Here is a 24088-nt window from a genome sequence, read left to right on the forward strand (position 1 = left end):
TGGAATTAAAATGGCTTCTATCTTATCTATATATATATATAAATTACGCGTCACGTTGTGACATCTCCTAAACTACTTAACCGATATCAACAAATCAAAATTTTATCTGACTTAAAAGGTAGGATATATAAATATATATATAATTCTACTGTACGCGTGTATGTCACTGAACACCTCTTGAACGGCTGCACAGATTTGAATGGATATTTTCCTATGCGTTAGGGTGGTGCACAAATCAACCCGGCAGATGGCGCTGCAGTCCGTATTTTCATACTTTGTATGCTATCCTGCTATCCTAATCGCTTGAAATATCAAGCAGGACAACGTCTCTCAGGTCCGCTAGTTATTATATAAAACTTATATTTCATCTACGAAAAATGCTGTGCAGTTTATTTATTGCCCATATAAGCTCTTAGAATATATTAAACACGGCTAAAAAGGCAATAAATATTAACAATTAACAATGGCGTAGACGTTTCTAAACCTTTCTCTCTCTGAGGCCGAGACAGCCGTGCACTAATGTCGTACGGAGGAAACCATCGCTAGGAAACTGGCTTAGAACTAAAATCGACACAGAAAGCTATTAAGAAAACAATCAACATATACAGAAATCTGTGGCCAAGACGTTTCAACATCGCGTCTATAGCCGTCCTAAGTGTGGAGAAATTCTAAAATGGTCTTTTCGCTTCAGTATAAGTTCATTGTCTTTCTCTCAATTTTCTTGAGAGTATCATTTGTTACAATTTCACTTTGAAACTCCGCAATTCGTATAAAGTTCTTATTGTATTCAGAAGCCACTAAGGTCCGAATATTGTTATTGTACTTAGGGCTCATTGTTTGGAATCACAATTGTGGTATATCTCGAAGAAAGTTCGAGGCTTTGTGGAGTAGTTCGATTATAGAAATCTTTATACGAATATAACAATTGTGATATTATTTTGGTCCTATAACCCATTGGAGGATACGGAATATCAAATAACAAGTGAAAGTAGGTAAAATAACAAGTGAAAGTAGGTAAAATAATAAATCAATGGCGCTACAACCTTTTTTGGTCTGGGCCTCTGATTTCTGTATCTGTTTCATGATCATTTGTTTATCTCATTGGCAAGTAGGTGATCAGCCTTCTGTGCCTAACGCACGCCGTCAACTTTATGGGTCTAAGGCAAGCCGGTTTCCTCACGATGTTTTCCTTTACCGTTCGAGCGAATGTTGAATGCGCATATAGGCACAATTGGTGCATAGCCGGGGATCGAACCTACAACCTCAGGATGAGATTCGCACGCTGAAGCCACTAGGCCAATAAGTTAATATCGTAAAATCAGTAATTATAAATAGTAAACTTTCCATTTACCGATTTTAAGATAAAAATAAAAATTAAGCAATATTTTCTTAGGATTTGAAAGTGCGAAACCATAGCTATATTTTTCTTTTTTCTACAACTTTATTAGTTTTCAAAAGTCGACCACTGCTTTAAAAATTCACAACATTAATTAGTTTGCGTACATAATTCCGGCTTTGCCGTCCAAGTTTATAATTATACGACTAACTTTTCTTTAAAGAATTCATTACACTTCTCTTCAACTTTAATTATTGGTAAATTTTATTATTATGTTTTTCGCTGGCGTTGGGTCGCCTAATGGCGAAAGGCTTAATAGCCTTGGCCTCTGGAACTAGAGAACGCTATATTTGCCGATCGGCCACTTGGAGCTCGCGTCATTATTATGTAACGAAATTGACGGGTCCAAGTCAAAGTCAAAAATCATTTATCCATATAGGTAACACAATGTACACTTATGAACGTCAAAAAGAAAGAAACATACATTAAATGCTTCTAATTTTAAATTTACTGCCAGTTCTCAAATCAAGGGCGTAGAACGGAAGAGAAGAACTGGCAATAAGTTCTCCGCCACTCTTTTTAATCGCCAAGTTTTTTGTTTTGCGCAACGTTTGTAAGGAGCTGCATCTATTACACCATGTTCCACATGACATCTGAAGTAATAAATAATAATAAAATAAATTAAAACCAAAGATTTGTCTTAGATTGTCAAAGATCCTCTATCAGCAGGAGGCATGGTTAAACAGGCGCACGTACTTACATTCTCGTAAGAACAACACGCAACGCGTTCACCATCATCATCTTCTACTATATTAAATGAGGTTTATTTCATTCTATATTCATCTCCATTCATCATATTTTTGTATAGAAAGTTACACAGTTAAGTAAAAGTACACGGTTAAGAAAATATCACGAAGCGGTATGTTTTAGTTCCAAATATGGACGACGTGTCAGGCCCAGAAGGCTGATCAAAACAAAATTTACTCATTCATAAAGTACAAATACTTGATGTAAATTCAACGGATTAATTTAAAATAAACATCGCGATAACATAAATATAGTACTTCGATTAACTGTAAACTATGTTTTAGTCATTCCAATGTTTTTTCGCAGACTTCAAACCCGGTGACAATAAGATTATAACCGGTCCATTTTGGCACGAGGTCTTCACGGAGTCATACGAGTATCCGGAGGAAGACATCTCCACGACCACATCAGAGCCCCTGCCCTTCTTCACAGATGATGCTTCAACTAATAATGTTACCGCTCAGCTCGGTAGCCGCGTCCACTTGCACTGTAGGGTTCACGATCTTGGTGAAAAAACTGTAAGTATGAATTAAATTTATATATGTATTTATGTAAAACAAATAATAGCGCCGGCTGATTTACATTGATTGACGACAAGTTCATCAAGACAAGAGTTAAAAGTTCGGAAGCGTACTGGCGAGCCTTAGGGCAGTGTAGGCGGCGGTGTCACTTAACATCGGATGAGCCGCTAGCCCCCTGTTCTGTATTTAAGATGACATTTTTTTTAATAACGTCTTGACGCTATTTTTGTGAGTTCCTATGATTCACACATTTACTAGTTAGACTTAAAATCAAATGATAAAAAAATAATACAAATCTTAATTATTACTAAAGATACATTGAACATACATAACATATTAAGAAAACACCGTGTGTCAACAACAGTAGTCACCACGCACGCTGTAAAGCACGCGAAACGTCGGAAAATTTAAAATTATGTATTTAATTATAAGTTTATAATAATAATACATAGCTTCAATCCGTTTAAAAAGTGTTTTCTTAATGTCAAAAAGCCATGTTAACAAAAGACAATACATATTTCATTATATAATATGTCATTTAAATATCTGTCTACATCCTAGAGTATTTGGGGCTCTATATTGCATATATGTATATTCTGTGTCTTATTATGGGTACTACTGTCAAGTCTACTTGTAGTTGGTCTATTACATATACATGTACACGACTCAGCTAATGCTACATTACACCTTGACACTGACAGGCTGGAAACATGTGATTGAGGGATTATAATTAATAGGATATGACGGTTTTAAATTTGACAAGCAATTTGGTAAACACATTTAGAGTTGGAGTTCAAAGTTATCTTACTTGAAGATTAAGTCAATTAACATTAGTTTATATGAGCGAACTTTGTTGGTCTTAAATCTTGGTATACATTTAAGTAGGTATAATATAAAATAACCGTGTATATATACCTATAATATCAGTTGGTTTCCTACCTTTCCTAAATGAATCCTGCTCATAATTTAGAATAAATTATCACGGTTGATTCATGTAAACATCATAGTAGAATAATTACGTACAATGTTGGAGTTCAGCCAAGTTCTGGACCATTGAACAGCACAGCTCTAAAAGATATTTATTGTGTAAAATATTTTGGTATGTGTCCTGTAAAATGAACATTTAAGAAAAATAACTTTAAAAATGGTTAAACATTCCAACGGAAAAAAACGGGGTCATGTGACAAACAAGACCTGTGCTAACTATTCTCAGAGAATGAAGAAAAGAAGACATTTAAGAATGCATCACATTACAAATGGAAGAATTTGGTTGAGGCGTTCATTCCGTCGGAGGTCGGTTACTAATATTAAATGTAATAATAACGAAAACTCAATGTAATCCTCATCATCATATGCTATTTCTTAACTATGAATATTGATTGATTGATTGAATGATTAACTAATAATGCTTTATAATATACAACATTCTTTGTTTGTTTTTATAGCGCGTATATATAGTCGTGTTGGTATTCCGACGTGGAAAAAAGTGACATATAACTGGCCATGTGAAAAATATGGATTTTCAAGATTAATCCCGTAAACAATTAGTGATTGTCATTATTTTATACGTATTTTATCAATAATAAGTCCGATGGCATCCGAAGCATTTGTTTTAAACTATATTCATTCTTCAAAAAAAGAATTAGCGAAATCTATCCAGCCGTTCACGCGTGATGCCGTGACCAAGGGAAATAGGGATTGATGTTTATATATATATATATATATATATATATATATAGATATTATTCCACTTTTGCTTTATATTATTAATAATTAATACAGAGGCACATTTGTATTCAAATATTAAGGGAGGAAAAAAGATAAAATACTGTCTTACGAGTAAAGTATTTTCAGATTTCCTGGGTCCGAAGAAAAGGCGAAGAACTGCATCTCCTGTCCGTTGGAAGACACACATATTCAGCTGACTCCCGCTACTCCCTTGCCTTTGAACACCCGAATGACTGGCGCCTGCTCATTCAGTACGTGAGTGAAAGGGACGAAGGATACTATGAATGCCAGATTTCAACACATCCACCACTTGTTAGAAGAGTGCATTTGAGTGTTGTTGGTAAGATATATATTTTATTAATGCCAGTATCATTTACGAAAATAAATTCAATCTTAAAGCAGAATTTTGTTCAATAGGACGCAATCGGGCAGAAGGCTCACCTGATGTTAAGTGATACCGCCCATTGACATACAAATTGCCAGAAGACTCGCAACTGCGTTGCCGGTTTTTTTGGGATTTGTGCGCTCTTTTTTTTTGAATAACCCTATTGAATTGAATTAGTTTGGAAATACGTCAATCGTGAGCTGGTCCCACATAGTGGTGGTGACAAAAAAATGCCCTAAGAAACGCTCAGTTGGGGAACGACAAACTTCGAGAGGATATAAAGTGGTCCGGCAGACTTGGTAGTGCTATACTAACAGAATTTTCTTTTCTTCTCTTCTATGTTAGGACTGAACTTTCTCTCTGGTCCTATTACCTACCTGCTATCCTCCAGGTCCTATCGACCAGGCTTAGGATTTTATCTAGCGCTTAGCTCAGATTCTTATAAAAACTAATTTGTACTATTTTGATCAAAATACTCTTTCGCCTCTTTCTGACAATTGTTGGGATTACCTGTTTATAGTTAAGCATGAAATTGTATATATATTCGTGTGTAATTATCGTATTGAATAAAAATATAGAAATGACATAGAAAGTAGAATTTCTGGTTTTTGTAACGGCTAGGAGGGTCACCAGATCTTATGTGATATCGCCCATAGACACTCACATTCCCAGAGGGCTCGCAAGTCCGCTGCCGGCCTTCTGTAGTCAAGGCCATAGCGCCAGTAGACCTAAATATAAAAGATGAGACACATTAAAACAATGCCATAGAGAGAAATGCGAGAATTACGTCTGTAAAGTAAAATTAACTTTAATACAAATGGTACATTATGCCCGAGTATGCCTAATTAAAATAATGTCCTTACTTAGCACGTCATATAATTTTATTAAATAAAGATGTCACTCGTTAAGAGTACTTACTTTGTGAAGGATCAGTTCATAATGTTGTCTTTTGTTAGATTTCAAAGTGTTATTTTACTATGAGCTTTTAATGGTAATAAAGCATAACTTAATAGGTTTGTCATTTTCATATTTATACACTTTTAAAAGCGTATGTTAAGATAAAATTTAGGTAATATTTTTGTAGTTTGACGAACTACTAAAAAATAAAATTCGCCTCAATTTGTGGCGACCCAAACAAGTAACTTTGTTAACGGATATAAACCCAAATTTACATTGTTTAATCATTTTGAATATATGCGTTTCGTAAATTATGTCGTAAATCGTTAATACTTTTATTTAATAGTAGCCACGTAAACTACATCCCCCTCGCTTTACTTAAAGGGCCTGAAGGTCAATGGCCTGAACTGCTTCGAGGAAAGAATTGGTGGGACCCTAAAACAAGATATAGTTTAAGTTAACAAATACACCACTCACATTTAACTACCGAAACACTTTGTGATGAGATAGATATCTTAACTGAGATCAAACAGTCGTAAATGAAACCCCAAGATCCCACGTGAACGCTGCCTTATCCAGCATTATGAGAAGCAATTATATGCAGCATGGCATGTGAGGGTCGTAAATGTGTTCTAACGGCCCACACGAGCCTTTTACTGCCCAGACACCCTGTATAAGCCGTTAAGCCTCAGGAATGCCAAGTAGGGACGTAATAAACATTGATTTTCGTTTAGCAACCCCAAAATTGAAAATGAAGTTGTCTATTGGGTAGGGGAATCCTTTTTTATAATTATCCTTGAACTATTTAACTCTTAATAAGGTTTCAAGAGTATAAAAAGTTCAAAATTCAAAAAAGTCCCGCGTGTTGACCAGGATGTATGGAAAAATTATATTATAAGGACTGGACTTTCGTCTAATTAAACATCTGTATTAACACGAAAATAATTACATATACGACGTATAACATATTATACCAATGGCAGTACAACCTTGTCGGTCTGGACCTCAGATTTCTGTATCTGTTCGCGGTCATTTGTAATAGGCAAGTAGGCTATCAAACTTTTGTGTCTGCCACACACCGTCCACTTTTTGGTCTAAAGCATGCCGGTTTGTTGACGATATTTCCTTCACCACACGACCGAGTTTTTAGCACGCATAGGCAGATCGTCTTTTGGTGCACAGCCAGGTATGGAACCAACAACCCCACGGATAAGTTTTATTACTAACATTGAGAAATCAAAACAATGCAAGTGGCTAAGCTTATTGGTGAACTGGACATAAGTGCTTTTATGAACTAGATTTGTAGATTAACGCCGAGTTTATAATAAGCGGATGCATAGTATTACTATTACCTATCTTTTGGTCCTCCACCGGAATAATCCCAAAACAGTTATACAAATCTATCAAATTGCATTTTATTTATTTTTAACCTACCGAAATGCATTTTATTTATTTTTTTATTCATACTTCGTTACCTTAGACAAAAAAATACATTAAAATTAGTTATTAGGCTAGGTGGTATTATTGCTAACAAGCGATTTCGTCCGGACAACCGTAAATGGAACAATATAAAAAAGAAACACCTCTAGAGGGTAAAGTACGGAAGTGCATAACTATAACAAAAAGAACACAAAATCACATGCAACACTAACTATGAATAATATAAATTTAAAAAAAAGTAGTAACATTAAATACAACAAAGCGAATGTTTCTACAAGATATACCTATAAACAAAAATTGTGTTCACTTGGCTTAGGCCCGTGTGCAACAGTATACCAGGATTATGAATCAATCTAACTAAATTGAACAGTGTCCAAACATACATTAACACTTATTTACATCACAATTGCACAAAACAGGAGGAAATTAAATGAAGATAAACTGATAAAGACAATGCTTATCGATACAGATGTTAGGTGCTGGAATACCGCTACCGCTCTGCTAAGATTTTAGTCAAGTCAAGTCAATTAGAACTATTAAAAGGCAATTTTAAAAGTTACAGTTAAGTTGCCCCTTCCAAAAGGTAACTTTTAATATGACGAAGATTGAGCAAAGAACTAATGAAAGAGATAATTACTCTTTAAAAAAGTTTTTACAATATTTTGTGAATAATTTTATGTAAAAATCATGTACCTAGAACAAAAAAAAACTATTATACTCAAATAAAACAGGCACATCATGTTATAAAAACACAATTCAGCAGATAACTAAATCATATTATATTTATAATAAGATGAAATATTTCTTAGAACTTTTACGTTTAATAAGGACTCTTTCGTTTAGTTATTCTATAAATAGTTTTGTATTGTTTTCAATGTCTTTTTATATATTATAGTTAGGTCAGACACTATTGATTAATTTATAGTATATATATTCAGAAAAAATATGTTTACAATGGTAGATACATAAACTGGACACAGTTTTTCTGTATACCAGGTCGTCAAACAGATTTAAAAGTTTTATACTAAAACCAATGGTATGTAACATAAAATTATAATTATTAAATTGCGTGTATAAAACGGCACAAACACAATTTAACATCGACGCTCGCGCGTGAATATTTGAGTTCATTAGTGCAGAGTTTATAATACTAATAAGGAAAATAAAAGGATTTGAAACTATATTTTAACTCAGTAATATTAATATTAAGATATAATATCGTCGGCTTCCTCGCTCAACGAAGTATCGCAATACGGCGAGGAATGCTAGGGTTAAAGCCACATGGACCAAACTGATGAAATTTGTTTTAATTTTTATTTAATATTAGTATTATCGTGCAGGTTAAGAAAATTGTATACTCTACGTTTGTGTGTTGGAAATAAATAAACTAATGTAGTTGTAATCAACACGCCAGTTCTCTTTCCGCACAGTCTTTGGCCTTGAATTTATAATGGAATGTATTTAGGCGATGTGATTTTGGCAGACACAGGGTCACAACTATATATATTTACTCTATATAGACATTCTGCTTCTTCTGTTAGTGCCTCTCCATTACTGGAGGTTGACCGTCAGTCTCTTGAAGCCTGTCTTGTCCTGTGCCAGATACTCTTTCGCAGTCGCAATATCCGTCCACTCCCTAAAGAAGCTATTACTTCTTCCTTCTACCAACACGACGTTTACTCTGGATTTTACTTATAATAATTAATTGAAGGAGGTGGTAGATAACTAGAAAAAAATGAATTTATAATTTCACCAGTACCAAAATACTTTTATTTTAATATGTAGGTAAATAAAAACGAATCCAATGTAAATGTAATGGCTATGAATAATTAACAGAAAATGAGGGTAGGAACAAAAATATTATGGTGGAAACCAATTTGATACTATCAACACCTGAGCAAATAACAATTTGGATAAAAACGGTCGTTGGACTTAACTTAACCGGGTTCGAACTGGCCCGGATTACTCGGGACCAGCCCATAGAATAAATGTTGACTAAAAGTAATATTTTTGGAGTATTTGACATTTAAAGAAAACATATATATGGCATAAGACATAAATTAGACTAATATTGACTGATCACAATCAAACGGAATGTCGTTATTTCGCTTTATTTTCTTTATTATATAAAAATATTTTCTAAAGGAAATAAATATAAAAATGAATGGATTAAAAATGTTCATAATATTTTCAGACGTATTACCTGTCAAAGTCAATTTATATTTGTGGTTCTCACATTCATATTTGCATCTTTTTATTCCCGTAACTAAACTAAATCATGCTTTAAATTGTCAAGTGAATGTAAAGTAAAATAATTTTAATATCGACTTTCATCCCTGGTCGTAGGTTTGAACCCCGGCTATGCACTTTTAGGTTTGTGCGCATTTAGTACTCGCTCGGACGGTGAAGGAAAACATTGTAACTGGCATGCCTTAAGGTACGATTCCACCAGTGTGCTTAACTGTGCGCTTGTGTGCGCGCACACGGCACAAGTAGTGGACTCGGCTCGACGCGCACACACACAGTTCGCTCAGTCTTGCTTCCGCTACCAAAGCGAAACAATAAATTGTGCGCGCACAACATACACGCAGGTTGCAGCACAAAGCGCAACGATTTCCTGCCCGTCCGTATTAGCAACTCGGCGTTATTTCGGTGGAATCGTACCTATAGATTCAAAAAGAAGGCTGATCACCTATTTGCCTATTTATAAAAATATAATGGAACAGATAACGGTATCTGAGGCAAAAACCAAGGCTCGGCACCGCTCTTTGTTTTGTTATTTTTAATGCTAACTTTGCCACTGCCCACTTACTATAGAATTGTTTCTACTTACGATGAAATTAAAATCGTATCTATGTATGTATCTATGGTGAACTATAATAATAAATAGATCTTAATTTCCTACACTTCTGCAAAGCTGTATGGCACTTCGCTTAGCCACTAAGCGTCCATTTCCGGGTAACCTCAAGTTAAATTAAGAAACAGGAAACAACTGTTTTATGTGCTCTGTGGTTGTCCTTAATCCACCCTTATGTCGTCTTCAATTACACGTTTATGTCTCTCAGTTAAGCTCAGGATAAACTCACTTCTAGGTCTTGATATTACTGTGAATCGAGCGAATGTTTTTTATTTTATTTTAATAGTTATTGGTCTCACATCATATAAATGAAGATTCTTATTATCAAGGGCTAATTCAGTTTAAAAATAATTTATTTCTCAAACAATTACATACATTTAGTGAGAAAATTTAAGGTAGAATAGTTATGTACATTGTGTTATCTAATTATTAGAAAATGTGTGCGTGACCTTATTAAAGGCTCATTGCATGTGTCAAGTAAAGGTGAAAAAATTAAAACAAACTTATTACAAAACAGTGGCACTACAATCCTGGAGGTCTAGTGTCAGATTTCCAGTTTTTGTGTGTCCAGTTATTTTTCTAACAGGCATGTAGGTGGCATTCTGCGTTTGATACGCGCCGTTGATTTGGGTCGTAGGTATACTCGATTCAGCTTTTTTTCCTTTACCGTACCAGCGATTATTAATTCAATGCTCGCATTGACAGAAAGTCCATTGGTGTTAGGAATGGAACTTACGATCTCAGGGATGAAAGTTGCAACCTTAAGCTAGCCAACATTGCTCGTGATATGTTAGCAGTAACAAAATCGACGTAAAGTTATTACTAATTTCATATTCACGGAAACGCTTAAATTGTAAGCCTACAAGAACTCCTCACAGAGTCACTAAATACATTATCTATAATATATTTATAGTTTTTTGTAAACTATATTCATACGTCTGTGTGTGATGGCTGTAAAAATAACTAATAACAGCGAAATAATTAGGGTGAGGTTCACCGTCAAGACCTATTGCAAACTATGGCTCCCATTATAACGAATTCCTATACTGGTCTAAGTATATTTATCATCTTTAACAGCAGGTTAACCTTATTTGCGGCCATCTATATACGATAATTAATTGAAAAAAAAAATAGCTTTAATTTGATATAAAATTAATAAATGTACGGTATGTATCGATATCATACCTGTTTCCACCTGGCTACGAAGAAGTGCGGCCAGGTGGGCAACGGCACCCGTGATCTTTTAAAATCGTCATGTAAATTGCCGTGATGTATAAAATTTTATCTAAATAACAAGTGAACGAAATGTTTTCTTAAAAACCAATTCAAAATAATTTCCTTAAAAATACTAGTGACCAAATTTTATAGGCAACTTGTTAGATATACATTCTCCTAATTATACATAAACATTTGTTTTTTAGCAATTAACCGATGAGCGCACTAATCCTGCAGCCGGATCTCGTACCATACGTTTTTGATGAACCGGACTTAGAGCGAGTACGAATCAGGCGTTTAGACTTTAGAAGCGCGCGTTGTTAGAAGTACGAGCTTTAATTAAAGTGTACACATGCAAACGCGCGCTTCAACATACATGAGCAGCCATTTTGTTGTACAATTCAAACGGGCGATTTCGTAAAGAGTGATCCGCACCTTGTTAAAAATGGATAACGATCAACTAATATTTTGACTTTCAACGATTTATTGATCAACTATTTGGGATATGGATATAAGTCCCGATTCAAAAAAAAAAACATCGAGGACAGATTTTTAGAGAATCTAATATATTCTGACGCCAGCGCATGTACACTTCAATCAGACCTAAAGGACGCGAATCAGCCATACAATTTGCAAACAATCTGATTAAAGGAAGCTTAGGGCGGTAAAAGATCTTAAATGAGATCAAAATAGGATATGTAGTGAACATTTTTCATTGTAATTGTCTTAATTTACCTAAATATGCGATTTCGTTAATGCTTATTCAGCGATTCTAAAGGCTGTAAATGTAAGGTTCAGAGTCATGTTTTAGCTAAGTAGGACTCACTTAGTTTAGGAATTTGGTATATTGGAGTCATGGTTCAATGACTCGTTTTTTTATTTATTATATCTTACTGTATTGTGTGTAAAGATCAAAAAACTGTTAAGGGGTTCACGTCTTGGTGCCTAAAGGGCTACACCACGGTACAAATTTTAAATTCCTTATAAATTACCGTTAAAAACATACAATTAATATAAAAAAAAAAACACTACAAAACGGAAAGAAAAATAAATGTTTGTATACGTTATGCGTACACCTAAATTTTTGTAGCAAACAAATCCCATGTTGGCAAAAAAATACTTTTTAAGGCTACCCTTGTAATTTTCGGGTATTATTTTAAGATTTGAGGTTAAACGATTAACAAGGCGCGGAACAAAATAATACTTACTGTGGTCAAACGAAACAACTGTGTGAGAACGAAAATTCCACTTACGTCCACTGGTGTATAGTTTGAACCTCATACTTATTTATTCATCAAAGACTAAATGTAACGCACAAACTTACTTTGAACTAGCAACCCATTAATATTCGTTTCCTAAAACCAGTTAAAGTTAACCTAATTCAAACAAAATATCTATTTTGTTATTTTATAAATTCTAAAAGTAATGATGATAATGACACTTGTGTAGGATATGAAGATTTTAGTATAAGAGGAATTATCAGCAAAAAAATATAGTTTTGGATTGAGAGGCACAGCCTTTTACTACAATGACAGGCAATATTGTGTCTGGATTCTCTGGTGACTCAGTTTTCGTATATTTTGTAGAAAACTAAATGTTTAGATAAGCATCAAATAAAGATGGTAATTTTATTTTTTAACATTTAAATCATGACCAAGGGCATTACGTTCGATTGTATTCGGACATACACACGTAAGTGACCACAAAGTGTCTTCCCGTTAATAAAGTGGTGTTTTTAACACTTATTTGGAAATCTTAAATTACTCCTTATATCCATATATTTAAAAGTCAATTGAGATCATAAGATATACGCCTCATGTCAGGTGGCACACAATCTAACATAACGTATACTCATTAAATATACGTAATTAAATATCACATTTTATTAAAATTACAGAATCAAAATATATATAAATCTATCAACTTATATATGAATTGTTTATGTAATAAATAGGCGTATTTGAGCAGATATTTATCACTTACATTGTAAAATTTTTTTCAGTTCCGAAAGTGGAAATAATTGATGAACGTGGCCAACCGCTGCAGGACAAGTTTTACAAAGAAGGTTCAATAATAGAACTTAGGTGTATTGTCAGTGAGGTACCTCAGCCCGCTAAACAAGTGAACTGGAAGCATGGTGGCCGCTTGCTGAACTACGACACAAAAAGAGGTGGCGTTAGGTATGTTTATAGTGATAATTTAAAGAAATTTTAGTAAATTATTTTCATAATTTCTTGAGACGTGTAGGGAATTTCATTTCAATTTCAGTAAATATTTAAAGAACTTCAATGACAATTAATATATATATAATCTTATAGTTAAAAAACTTTATTTCTTCTTACAAAAAATGTATATTACTACATGAAACTTAATATGTATATACGAACAAGGTACACGTCAGCATCACCCGTCCCAATTTTAGTCTCCTAGGCTCATTCTGATATGTTTCTTTAATGCCTTTGAATTGGTTAAACGCGCTAATATTACGAATTTTAGACGGTAATTGATTAAATATCTGCAAACCCTCATACTTGCGACTTGTATAAATAATCTCTAACACACAAATACATAGTATTTACAATATTCTATTATTTTTTATTCAGTATTTATTTTTCAACCAACGTATTTTCAATTTCAAAAAATGCTGATTTACTTAACTAAATTATTGTAATATTCGCTATCACGAACAGTGTTGGAAATTAGAGCGTGGTAGTTGTTGGTTAGTGGCCTGAGGACGGGTGGTGGAATCACGGTTGTGCACAAATGGAAGTATCTCTGTGTGTGAGAAACTTGCTCCTACGCTGAATGCAAACATCATGAGGAAAATGCGATGTCTTAAACATAAAAATCGTGATGTCAGACAGAAAAGGCTGATCTACCAAGAAATAAAAAATATCGATAAAACCTGAAAAAGACCAAGATCGATATAAAGGGTTTACCCAGGGGGACTGGGTTATTTATTATCTAGAATATATATATACTTTTGGGTTAAAATCCACGGCGAGCGATAGTTCTATAAGTTGATTTTAAACGCCGGAAACTATCTTTATGAAGTCTATTAATATATAATAATACACTCATTTAACCAAACTTAGCCGTGGAAGCTATTGGTAAGCACTGTTAACAAAACTAAATATTAACAATTCCATTAAAATTAAATAATATTAAAAGAGACTTCTAATCGTTAAGAACGTTTTCGTAAATTAACATTCGCAAATTATTTGTGTTCGCCGTTCTCAGTCATTCATTATTCATACTTTCTCTTTGAATTTAACCAAGACTAAATTAATGGCTTGTAATATGTAGTTGTTTATTTTCTTTTTGACACTCAATGTTTTTGCCTTGTATTTTTAATCGACTCTCGAGAAGGAGGCTCAATTTGGAATCTCTGTCTGTAATCTTAAATTGTCCAATGGATCGATTTGAACAATTATACGTTCTTTGAATGGGTCCAAGTTTCAAAAGTTGATTGTTTCAAGAGATATTAAAGGATCTCAAATAATTATGTCCTTAAATACAAAATACTATCCGTTTCACCTCGACGTCCGTCGTTCCTTAATTGAGCGTTTCATAAGGCAGTTTTTGCCGCGCATCACCAGCTGCCCACTGAAGTATTTCCGAACCAATGCGACTTAGGGTCCTTCAAGAAAAGAGCATTCTAGATCTAGAAAGGCTGGCAACTCACTGCGAGCCTTCTGGCAATGTGAGTGTCCATGGGCGGCGGTATCAGGTCAGCCTCCTGTCCGTTTGTCTCATATTACATAAAAAAAACAATTGTTACGTATTTTAATTGGTACATTTTGAAGTATGCTATTTAAAATTATTAAAACAGTTTCTTAGTTTTTATAAACAGAATAAACAACGTATTGTTTAATCCTAAAAAATCCTCTGAAACAGATCGAGTACTGTATTGGTTTAATGTTGATATTTCTATATTATTCTAAAACCATATACCTACAGTATTATAAGTGATCTTAGTCTCGTGCATTCAGCGTTTGGCTCTTATCCTAGAAGTCTATCGGTTCGATCCCCGGCTGTGCACCAAACGAACTTTCTGTGCATCTAACACTTGCTCGGCGACACATGTCATGCCATCACCCTAGAGGAGGATGATCACCTACTTGAATATGCATTAAATGATCATAAAAACGGATGGAATCAGTAGCCAAGACCTATATATTGTAGCGTTATTAGATTATTATTATGTTATAAAACCTACAGTATAGCCTATAGTGTCGTTCAGCTACAGAAGGATTTATTTTTAATAGCATAATATATCTAATGTTTAGTTAAGGTAGTGAAGGCTTCCAAGATTTCGATTGGATGTAAACCTATTTTGTCTTCTAAATTGCTTAAATCGATAGACAATAGAGCCAAAAGGCTTTGCACTGATACGCAGAGACACAAAGGATCGCAATACACGAAATGGATAGATATTTAATTACCTGACTACCAATGGAGAAGAGCAGTGTGTGACAGTGTTCACTGGAAATTGTCATATGCTTTGGCACGGCAGTTTTAACAGTGTACATAACATATAAAACAGTTTCTAACTCATGGTATTCTTTACGTGCGCCTTGTACATGAAAGTACAAAGTAATTGAAACAGAAGAAATATTTTAAAGATGGCGACGAAATAGAATTGAAATTTCCAAAACAATAAAGACGTTCTAAGTAAACATCTGTGCACGGTTTATTCTGTTAAAATAAGCTTCTTGCAGACGTTTTAAACGTGGACTTTTAAAGCGATGACTTCGTAAAATTCTGTCTAGTCAAGCAATTTAGAAATTCCTTAAAATTCACGCCTTGAAACAGCGAAACGTGAGAGATTGAAGAATTACGGTTTTAATTCCAGAGTGGATTTTTCTTTTCTATTTAAGCATATCTGCATAAATTTAGATTTGAGTGAGAGCAAAACGTTAATTTTCTGGCTTACATGCATTTCATCAGTTTTTAGCCCCTTTTCTAAATGATAATCTGACGGGATTGATGAAATCCTTTTGACAGTTAAGAAGAAGAGACTAAAACGTCACTTTCATTAAAGAAAGTATTAATATTCCTTTAGCTAGTTGTCAGTTATTACGTTAAAAACCCGTTATCGAACCCATTTATGACCTTAGAAATTAGAGTAGCACGCCACTAGGCCAACACTGCTCAAAAACATAACTGATTAAAATTAATTGATTTAAAAAACAAGATAGGTTTAAGTTTTTTTGAAGTTAAGATTAAGATGAATGTTGTATGGTCTATACTAATACTTTAAACAAAAATAGTAAATTTGTAATGATTAAACTCCAATACTACTAGACTGATATCTGACTGATATTTTACACCTGAATATAAAATATTTATTACATATTTCCATATAATATACCTATATCAATACAGCATTCTCTTTTATTATTTGAATATCTTTTAAAACTGATTAGGAAAATTAAAATCACCTCGAATTGAACGTTAAACTGACGGTTATCATAAAGTTTCCGTTTTTTTTTGTAAGTTTATTTATGAATTGTGACGTTGCCGACGAGTTATTAGTGAGAAATTATAAGGTTCGAATAAATAAGTCACTGTATATGTGTAAGTATTTCTCTCGGAGGTGAATACTCAAAATATGTATTCGCAAACAAATCCAAGGTTAAATAAATAAAATATCTAACTTTAATTAAACCACATGTATTCAATGTTTATTAATCTTAAAGTTAATTAGAACTCAGCCCATTCATCTTTGCAAATTTCAAATAAGGGTTGTTAGCACGTCGTTAATTTAATCTGTGTCATTTGCCGTAAAGGGTTAATTGTTTTTAGCGTATTGGATACAATGACAGGGAACTAATTTAAAACCAAACCGTAACGGTCAATCGTAAAACGTGGTTCGCAATAGTTTGTTGGAATTGTTCCCAATTTTCTAAACGTAGACCTTTAGTTCACGTTTTATAAGGCAGTGTTGAATGCTATGCTTATGCTACTGCCAACCCTGAGGTCGAGCATTCGAATCACGTGCACAATTTTTTATATATGCGTAAACTCGCCCGTATGGTGAAAACGGAAGAACATCTAGAAGAAACTGGTAGGTCTTTGACCCAAATCGCGTGTCAGACACAGAAGGATCACCTACTTTCCTATGAATAGAAACGATTACGAAACAGACACAGAAGTCAGAAGACTAAATGTTTAAGTGCGTAGTGCGTTAGCATACACAGAGTTTGGGCAAATTCTGGTAGGTACAATTAGGTTCGTTAACGACGTTATAAACTCACAACAGCAATGTTAAATTCTCATTCCTGAGGTCGTAGGTTCGTTCCTCGGCTGTGTATGTATGGACTTTCTTTCTATGTGCACATTGAATATTCGCTTGAACGGTGAAAAAAACATTGTGAGGACGGTTTGCCTTAGAAGTCGACGGCGTATGCCAGGTGGGACTGATCACCTACGTACGTGAGTAACACTGAAAATGTTTAGAACTGGCCAGTTAGAAAGATAGCCAATCGTAGACCTCGTCACATGTGATGAAAGCTGGATATATTGCTACGAAACCAAAAGGCAATCAGCTCAGTGGATGTTTCCTTTCGAGGATCGACCAACTAAGGTAAAGAAAAAGATAGATGATGGAAGAACAGTTACTTCAGACTAGTATGTCAATCACTGTTTTCTTGGAAAAAAATCGAGTGCAGCGCTCTCGAAGCAGGATCCTCCTTCACCACGACAATGCTTCAGCGCACTCCACAAAACGGACGTTTGAATATTTGACTTTGGAAGGTGTCTGGCCCTCAGATTTCTGTATCTGTTTCATGATCGTTTGTGAATTGAATAGGCAAGTAGGTGATCAGCCTTCTGTGCCTGACACACACTGTCGACTTTTTGGGTCTAAGGCAAGCCGGTTTCCTCACGATCTTTTCCTTCACCGTTCGAGCTAATGTTAAATGCGCACATAAAAAGAAAATCCATTGGTGCACAGCCGGGTCTCAAACCTACGACCTCAGGGATGAGAGTCGCACGCTGAAGCCACTAGGCCAACACTGCTCACGTGTAGTAAACCGTTAAATAAAGAATGTAACTAGAATTCATAGTTTATGTTTGTAACAGAAGAGCTGGGACACAGAATTTTCCCACAGAACAAATGAAAAGGTCTTCCAAATGTTACACTGTATAATGAGTAGTTTTAGTTTAAGGTAAATAAATATATTTTAGTAAAGGCATGTATACAATCTATTTAAACGTGTTTATTACACGCGATGTATTTATAATTACACCGTACAAGCTTAACCATTCCAAATATAAAGAGAAATAATAAAAACTTTTAGTATATACACACATGCACTCTTTAGCCGGTATTCAAATATGCAAGGAATTAAAATGGAAGGTTTTTAGTTGTATAGAGGGAATTTTTCCGTTGTTGGAATATGATACGAATGGGGATGCGACAAATTTAATTTACCCCAGTCTGTGAAATAATGTTTACAAAGAGAAAATTTTGTTTGACAAAATTGTCGTAAAAATTGAAACGTCTGATTTTTCATATTAGTTTTAAAACTTTTGTTGTAATTTTATAGTTTTTATTATTCATGGCTCGCGAGACCTTGAATCCTCAGTACCGGGAATCAAAAGCTGACATTTGAACAGATCAGTGCAACTATCACGTGGCTTGAACTACTAGAGCCGTATTTCTGTGTGTCTCCGGTATTAATAAAATCTTTTTATCCAAAATGTTTCTTGAAAACGAGAAACTTTCATTGCTCCTTTAAAAGTAGTATCACTAAATTGAGAACGGTACTACTGTCCTTATAAAGGAATGAAACAGTTGTTATATTATTTTAACACTACATCACATTATCACAAAATATATTACTACGTTATCAAATTAATATTAATTATGTTGAAAGAAAACAATTTTTTAACCTGATCTTTCAATGTGTAAAAGCTATGTTAGCCAAAGACAATATTAATTATGTTTCATGCAAAGCAAAGTTATTACTATCTTATTCATTGTAACAAAATGGTTTTAGTAGGGACGCCCGTTTTAAATGAATAAAAAAATTAGGTACAGTTTTTGTAAACAATATACTCCCTTATATATTTTACATGTATAAACATTGTTTCAGTGTTAAGACGGAGGCGACATCAAACGGCGCATTTTCAAGACTGTATATAGCCAATGCGAATAGAAATGACTCCGGTAACTACACGTGCTCTTTAGCCGATGTCACCGCTTCCGCTGTAGCGGTTCATGTACTGAGAGGTAAGATAGTATGGGAAAAGGTTCCTAATAGTAACATGAGATTTGTCCCTATTAGTAACATAAACACATGGTAGGAAGGAATGTAGTTGTGTTTATAATGGATGAAAAAAATAAATTAGAATGGACAATACAGTAAATAGAATTTAAATACCAATCCCTTTTTTCATACAGTTTTGAGAATATCAAATATAAATCATGATATCTTGAAACTCAATTCAAGTTTCCTTAAAAATAATATGCTGTATTGTATATACATAATAGGTAATAGACGCATTTTTTATAGTATATATGTTTGGTGTGTAAGGAATTGTTATCAAAAAATATTATTTCTAACTTTGACTCATTTACATCTTTGAATCAGTATAATATTTATTTGGGAAACAAAAAAACAGATTCATCTCTTTATAAAAAATACAGAAAAATAAACTTAAAATTATATGTAATCTTGATAGATTACTATTGTAGCAGTATTATTACACTGTTGAGTTAGTAAGTAGTTAGTAATATAAGTCGCTTAAAATCGAGTCAAACACTGTTCTAAATTCTGTGCTAGATATCCAATGATCGACATCCATTGAGCAATGATCAAAGCTTCGCTCTCGCTTTACCATTCTAAACTGATTTCCATATTCAAATCATTGCAGGCGAAAATCCTCTGGCGATGCAAAGAGGGAACTCCTCAGGAGTGCATCCATCAATGGTTCTCATCCTATCGTTAATCAGCTGACACATATGGAGCGCGTAATGAACGCGCAAGTTTTATTGTATATATTGTACCGTTGTGATATAAGTATTTTTAATGTTTGAATTGTATCTTATATGTAATTAGGCGATAGTTTAAAATCAAATAAGTCATTAAGAACAGATATGTATCTATACCATTGTCATACTTTTTGAATTAACGATATGAAATTTGTATCAAGATTTTATCTTGCGTTTGATTACTCTCTATATAAACACAAGAATTATATAAATATTAATAATTCTAACAGGCTATAGTCGGCTTTCTCACCTTTCGTGTTTCGTGGGGAAATGCGTTACGCATACCCCCACGATAAACGTAAAAATAATTTAAAAACTAATTGAGGTGATTAGACTTCAACTGCACAATTAATTTAACAGCACTTAATAATTAACTTTGTGTAGCGTATCTTTAAGTAAAAGATAAACAACAAAGTTAAACTTCCTTTGTTTACACACTCTGAGTGGATAAATTTCAAATTACCAACGCCAGCTGTAGTCTGTTTGCCGAACTGTTCATCGTCCAATGTTTCAACTTTTAGTTTTGTGATTAACATTCAGTTTGGTCTACAGAAACCAAAATATATTTTCTAGATTACCAAAACAAGATATATTAAGATTCTGTGATTTACCATCATCCCTGGTGATGATAAGGATATGGATAAGAATGATGAAGCCAAAACGACATTGTGCTTGGAAATAGCAGTAAAAGGCTGGTAGACTTTTGGCAAAGATAGACAACTGGAAAGGGTTGGAGGAGGCTTTTACCAAAGAGGGATAACATAATACTAGTAACATTTAGCTATAAGTAAATACTTACATCAATTGAAATGCTGATTAAGGATATTATAATAAAAAAAGGCTTTATTATTATTATTACACGGAAAAGGGCAATAGTTTTTTTTTAAAGTTAGGTGTCCATATGAAAACTTTGTTAGGTTACACTAACAAGGTGTGAAAAAAAACCAATAAATTGCAATATCGTGTACACTGCGGTAACAATCGAGCACAGTGATGTACAGTTTTATAAAGTCAGTATCTAAAAAAATCCGCGACACCATAAATCTAACAAAAATACTTTTATTTAAAAGTACATTTACCGGGGAAGGCTACAAAAACTTTATGCTTCGACCGCATTGGAACCGAAGAGAAGATCTAGTCTTAATTAAGGATAAACAATATTTCTCTAAAAACTGGTACAAGTTAAATGCGTGAGATTCAATATTAATAAATTAGAAATTATTTACATATTTCAAAGGCAAAATATTAAAATATTTTTTATAACTAAAACTGAAAACCGGAACTGATTGCCAGCTTTCTATATAAAATGGGCACTTTTTGAATCAAATAAAGTGATTTTTATTTATTATTTTCGTAAAGCCAAGGAACGGTCATAATAACAAAATAAAAATAAAAAAGCCTTTTTATTTCTTGCTTAAGAACTAAGTAAACTTATTAATATTTATTACATAAGTAAAAATACATACTAATTACACTAATTTTTTTCATATTTTTATATTTATTTCCCAATTATTTTCAAGAACCCTTCTGAGGGTGAAGGCCTCCTCCAAGGATCTCCAGGTATCTCGGTTTTGGGTGAGTTGCATCCAGCTCGAGCCAACCATTTTAGCTATGTCGTCCGCCCATTTCGTGAGCGGTTCCTTTGTTTCATTTCCCAATAGGGCCACCCCACCGGGTCACCCTTATGGTCCATCGACCGTCAGAGAGTCTTGCTACATGCCCTGCCCATCTCCATTTAAGCTTTAAAGCATAGTTTAGCGCATCAGCTTTAGTAACGCTTCTTATCTTTTAATGTCTTATTTTATATGTTTTTCTAATGCTCCGTTTTAGACCCCTTTGACAAGTTCTGATTTTTCTTTTTGTCTTCTCTGTATATTTCCAAGTCTGGCAAGTATATGTTAGATATGGCAAGAGACAGCTTGACGTGGCTTTGGTTTTAAGTGTTACTTGCGTGTAAAAAAATCCTTTAGACTCCAGTACTTGTTCCAAGTATGTTGAATTCGCCTTTGAATTTATAAATTGTTGTTGTCCTTTTCAAAGCTGATTTGTTTTCGTAGGTAAACATACCTGTTTGTATATTTAGAACTTCTCTATCGATCGATTGCATTTTCTATACTGTTTGTCATTAATATAGACCTAGACCTACCTTCTTGCTAGTCGCATTTAAAGACTGAATCATAATTTGTACAATCAAACTTCTTGAGCATTAAACAAGGGAGTGTCAATAATTGTGAGCTTGATTCGGGTAAAAGCACTAATTCGTCAGCAAAGCAAAGCGTAGGTGACTCAGGTATTTACCGTTTTCAAGGTCATCATGGAACAATAACACAACTCAGTCCGAAAGTATGCACTGAAATCTCGGTACAATATTTCATTTTAGATAAATTTGTGTTACGTATAATTATTATTAAATGTTTTGTTATTTATAACTCAATTGTAAATTAAATGGAAATTATTTTTTTTACAAATTATATTTCATATATATAAAATTTTGGTGCAATATTATTTATAATTAAATGATAATATATTATTTTGTTAATTATCTATGAAACGAATGTTGAGTATAGACTTTAAATACATCTGAATTGGTATAGGTTTCTTTGCGATAGTAAATAAGAACTATTTATAGTAAATTCTTAAATTTCACAGCATAATATTTTATTCACTCCAATTCACACCGAAGTATATACAGTTATAAGTAAAAACAAAGCGATCAATAATTATAATTGTGTTTAAAATAATCCCGATGTTCAGAGCATTTTGCTATGATAAAAAATTATGATGATTGGTCGTTTAAAAATATAAAAAAAATGTCATGAATGTGAAATTGTTGTTGAAAACATGTAAATATAGAATTAGGAATTGTGTATAACCGTTGATATGTTTTAGTTTTATTCCAGCATTCTTACTGTAGATTTAATGCGTGGATCGGTTCAATTTTAATTTAAGAAAATACTTTATCGTCAACTGATGTCCGCCGACATAGCTGCGGCACCAACATCTACACGATCCGGTGGCCAGCAAGAGAATAATCATGACGCGTGATGCCTTGCAAAGTTCCCAACGTAGGGCTCATCAAGAGGTCGGTTGAGTTTGATGTTCTTATGTTTCAGTAAAACGAAAGTTTTTGCGTCAACTAAAGCCTTTCAGCCATACACATTTGACAGGTAGTTGACATTTAAAGATGGCAAGGCTTTTTTTCATTGTTATTTATTAATTTATATTTAAACAAAAGTTTCAATTGAATGACGTTGACACATTCGCGTCACAGTGCCCGTGAATTATTATGATTCGATAAGACAATTCTTTAAGGTATTGGAAGTGACAAATGTCCGAACATGACGTCGTTGAATTTTGGAAACACAATATCGTCTCTACTTGTCAGCTGTGTCCAAGTATGCAAAGTTCGAATTCTCTTATATTTTCAAAATTCGATAATCAGCCAACTTTATGTTGATTGAATTGTACAATCCACATGAACATTGTACATCAATTACTGATTAGCTATTATCTTAGGATTTTTGGTATGTAATAACAATCGGAAAGTCAGTTCCGATCCGACTATGTAAATGAAAAAACAGTCAATAAAAGTCAATAAAATTTCATTCGAATTTATTTTTAAGGTAAAGCCACAAAATAATTTCCACGGAATCAATTTGTAAAATATGCATGACGTTTGTCTTTTTAATATGTAATCATTGTAAATGAATATTGTTTAAATAAAAATAAACGTTTTCATTACGTTGTTTTATTATTTACCTCCTACGAACTGTATTACGCGTATATATCCATAGCATTAAAATGTTATTTTTAATATTATATTTCAGTGTTTGCTTAACAGCGCTAATCTTAGGAACTAAATAAAAAATCCGGTATATTTTTAGTTCTTTGGTCATTTTTA

At 33.6% G+C, this 24088-nt stretch overlaps 1 protein-coding gene across 1 annotated transcript in view; it reads left to right on the forward strand.

Annotated features, from left to right (window-relative positions):
* Nucleotides 1-20526, forward strand: part of LOC123711418 (Down syndrome cell adhesion molecule homolog) — a 141053-nt gene extending 120527 nt beyond the window's left edge. The window contains exons 3-7 of the mRNA XM_045663998.1: nucleotides 2450-2661; nucleotides 4519-4732; nucleotides 13189-13366; nucleotides 19289-19425; nucleotides 20070-20526. Coding sequence (XP_045519954.1) covers nucleotides 2450-2661; nucleotides 4519-4732; nucleotides 13189-13366; nucleotides 19289-19425; nucleotides 20070-20152 — 824 coding nt within the window. The 3' untranslated portion in view covers nucleotides 20153-20526. The remainder of the gene's footprint in view (nucleotides 1-2449; nucleotides 2662-4518; nucleotides 4733-13188; nucleotides 13367-19288; nucleotides 19426-20069) is intronic.
* The last annotated feature ends 3562 nt before the right edge of the window (nucleotides 20527-24088 follow it).

This window comes from Pieris brassicae, chromosome 6 (assembly GCF_905147105.1).
Source record: "Pieris brassicae chromosome 6, ilPieBrab1.1, whole genome shotgun sequence".
In the NCBI taxonomy this organism is placed as follows: Eukaryota; Metazoa; Arthropoda; class Insecta; order Lepidoptera; family Pieridae; genus Pieris; species Pieris brassicae.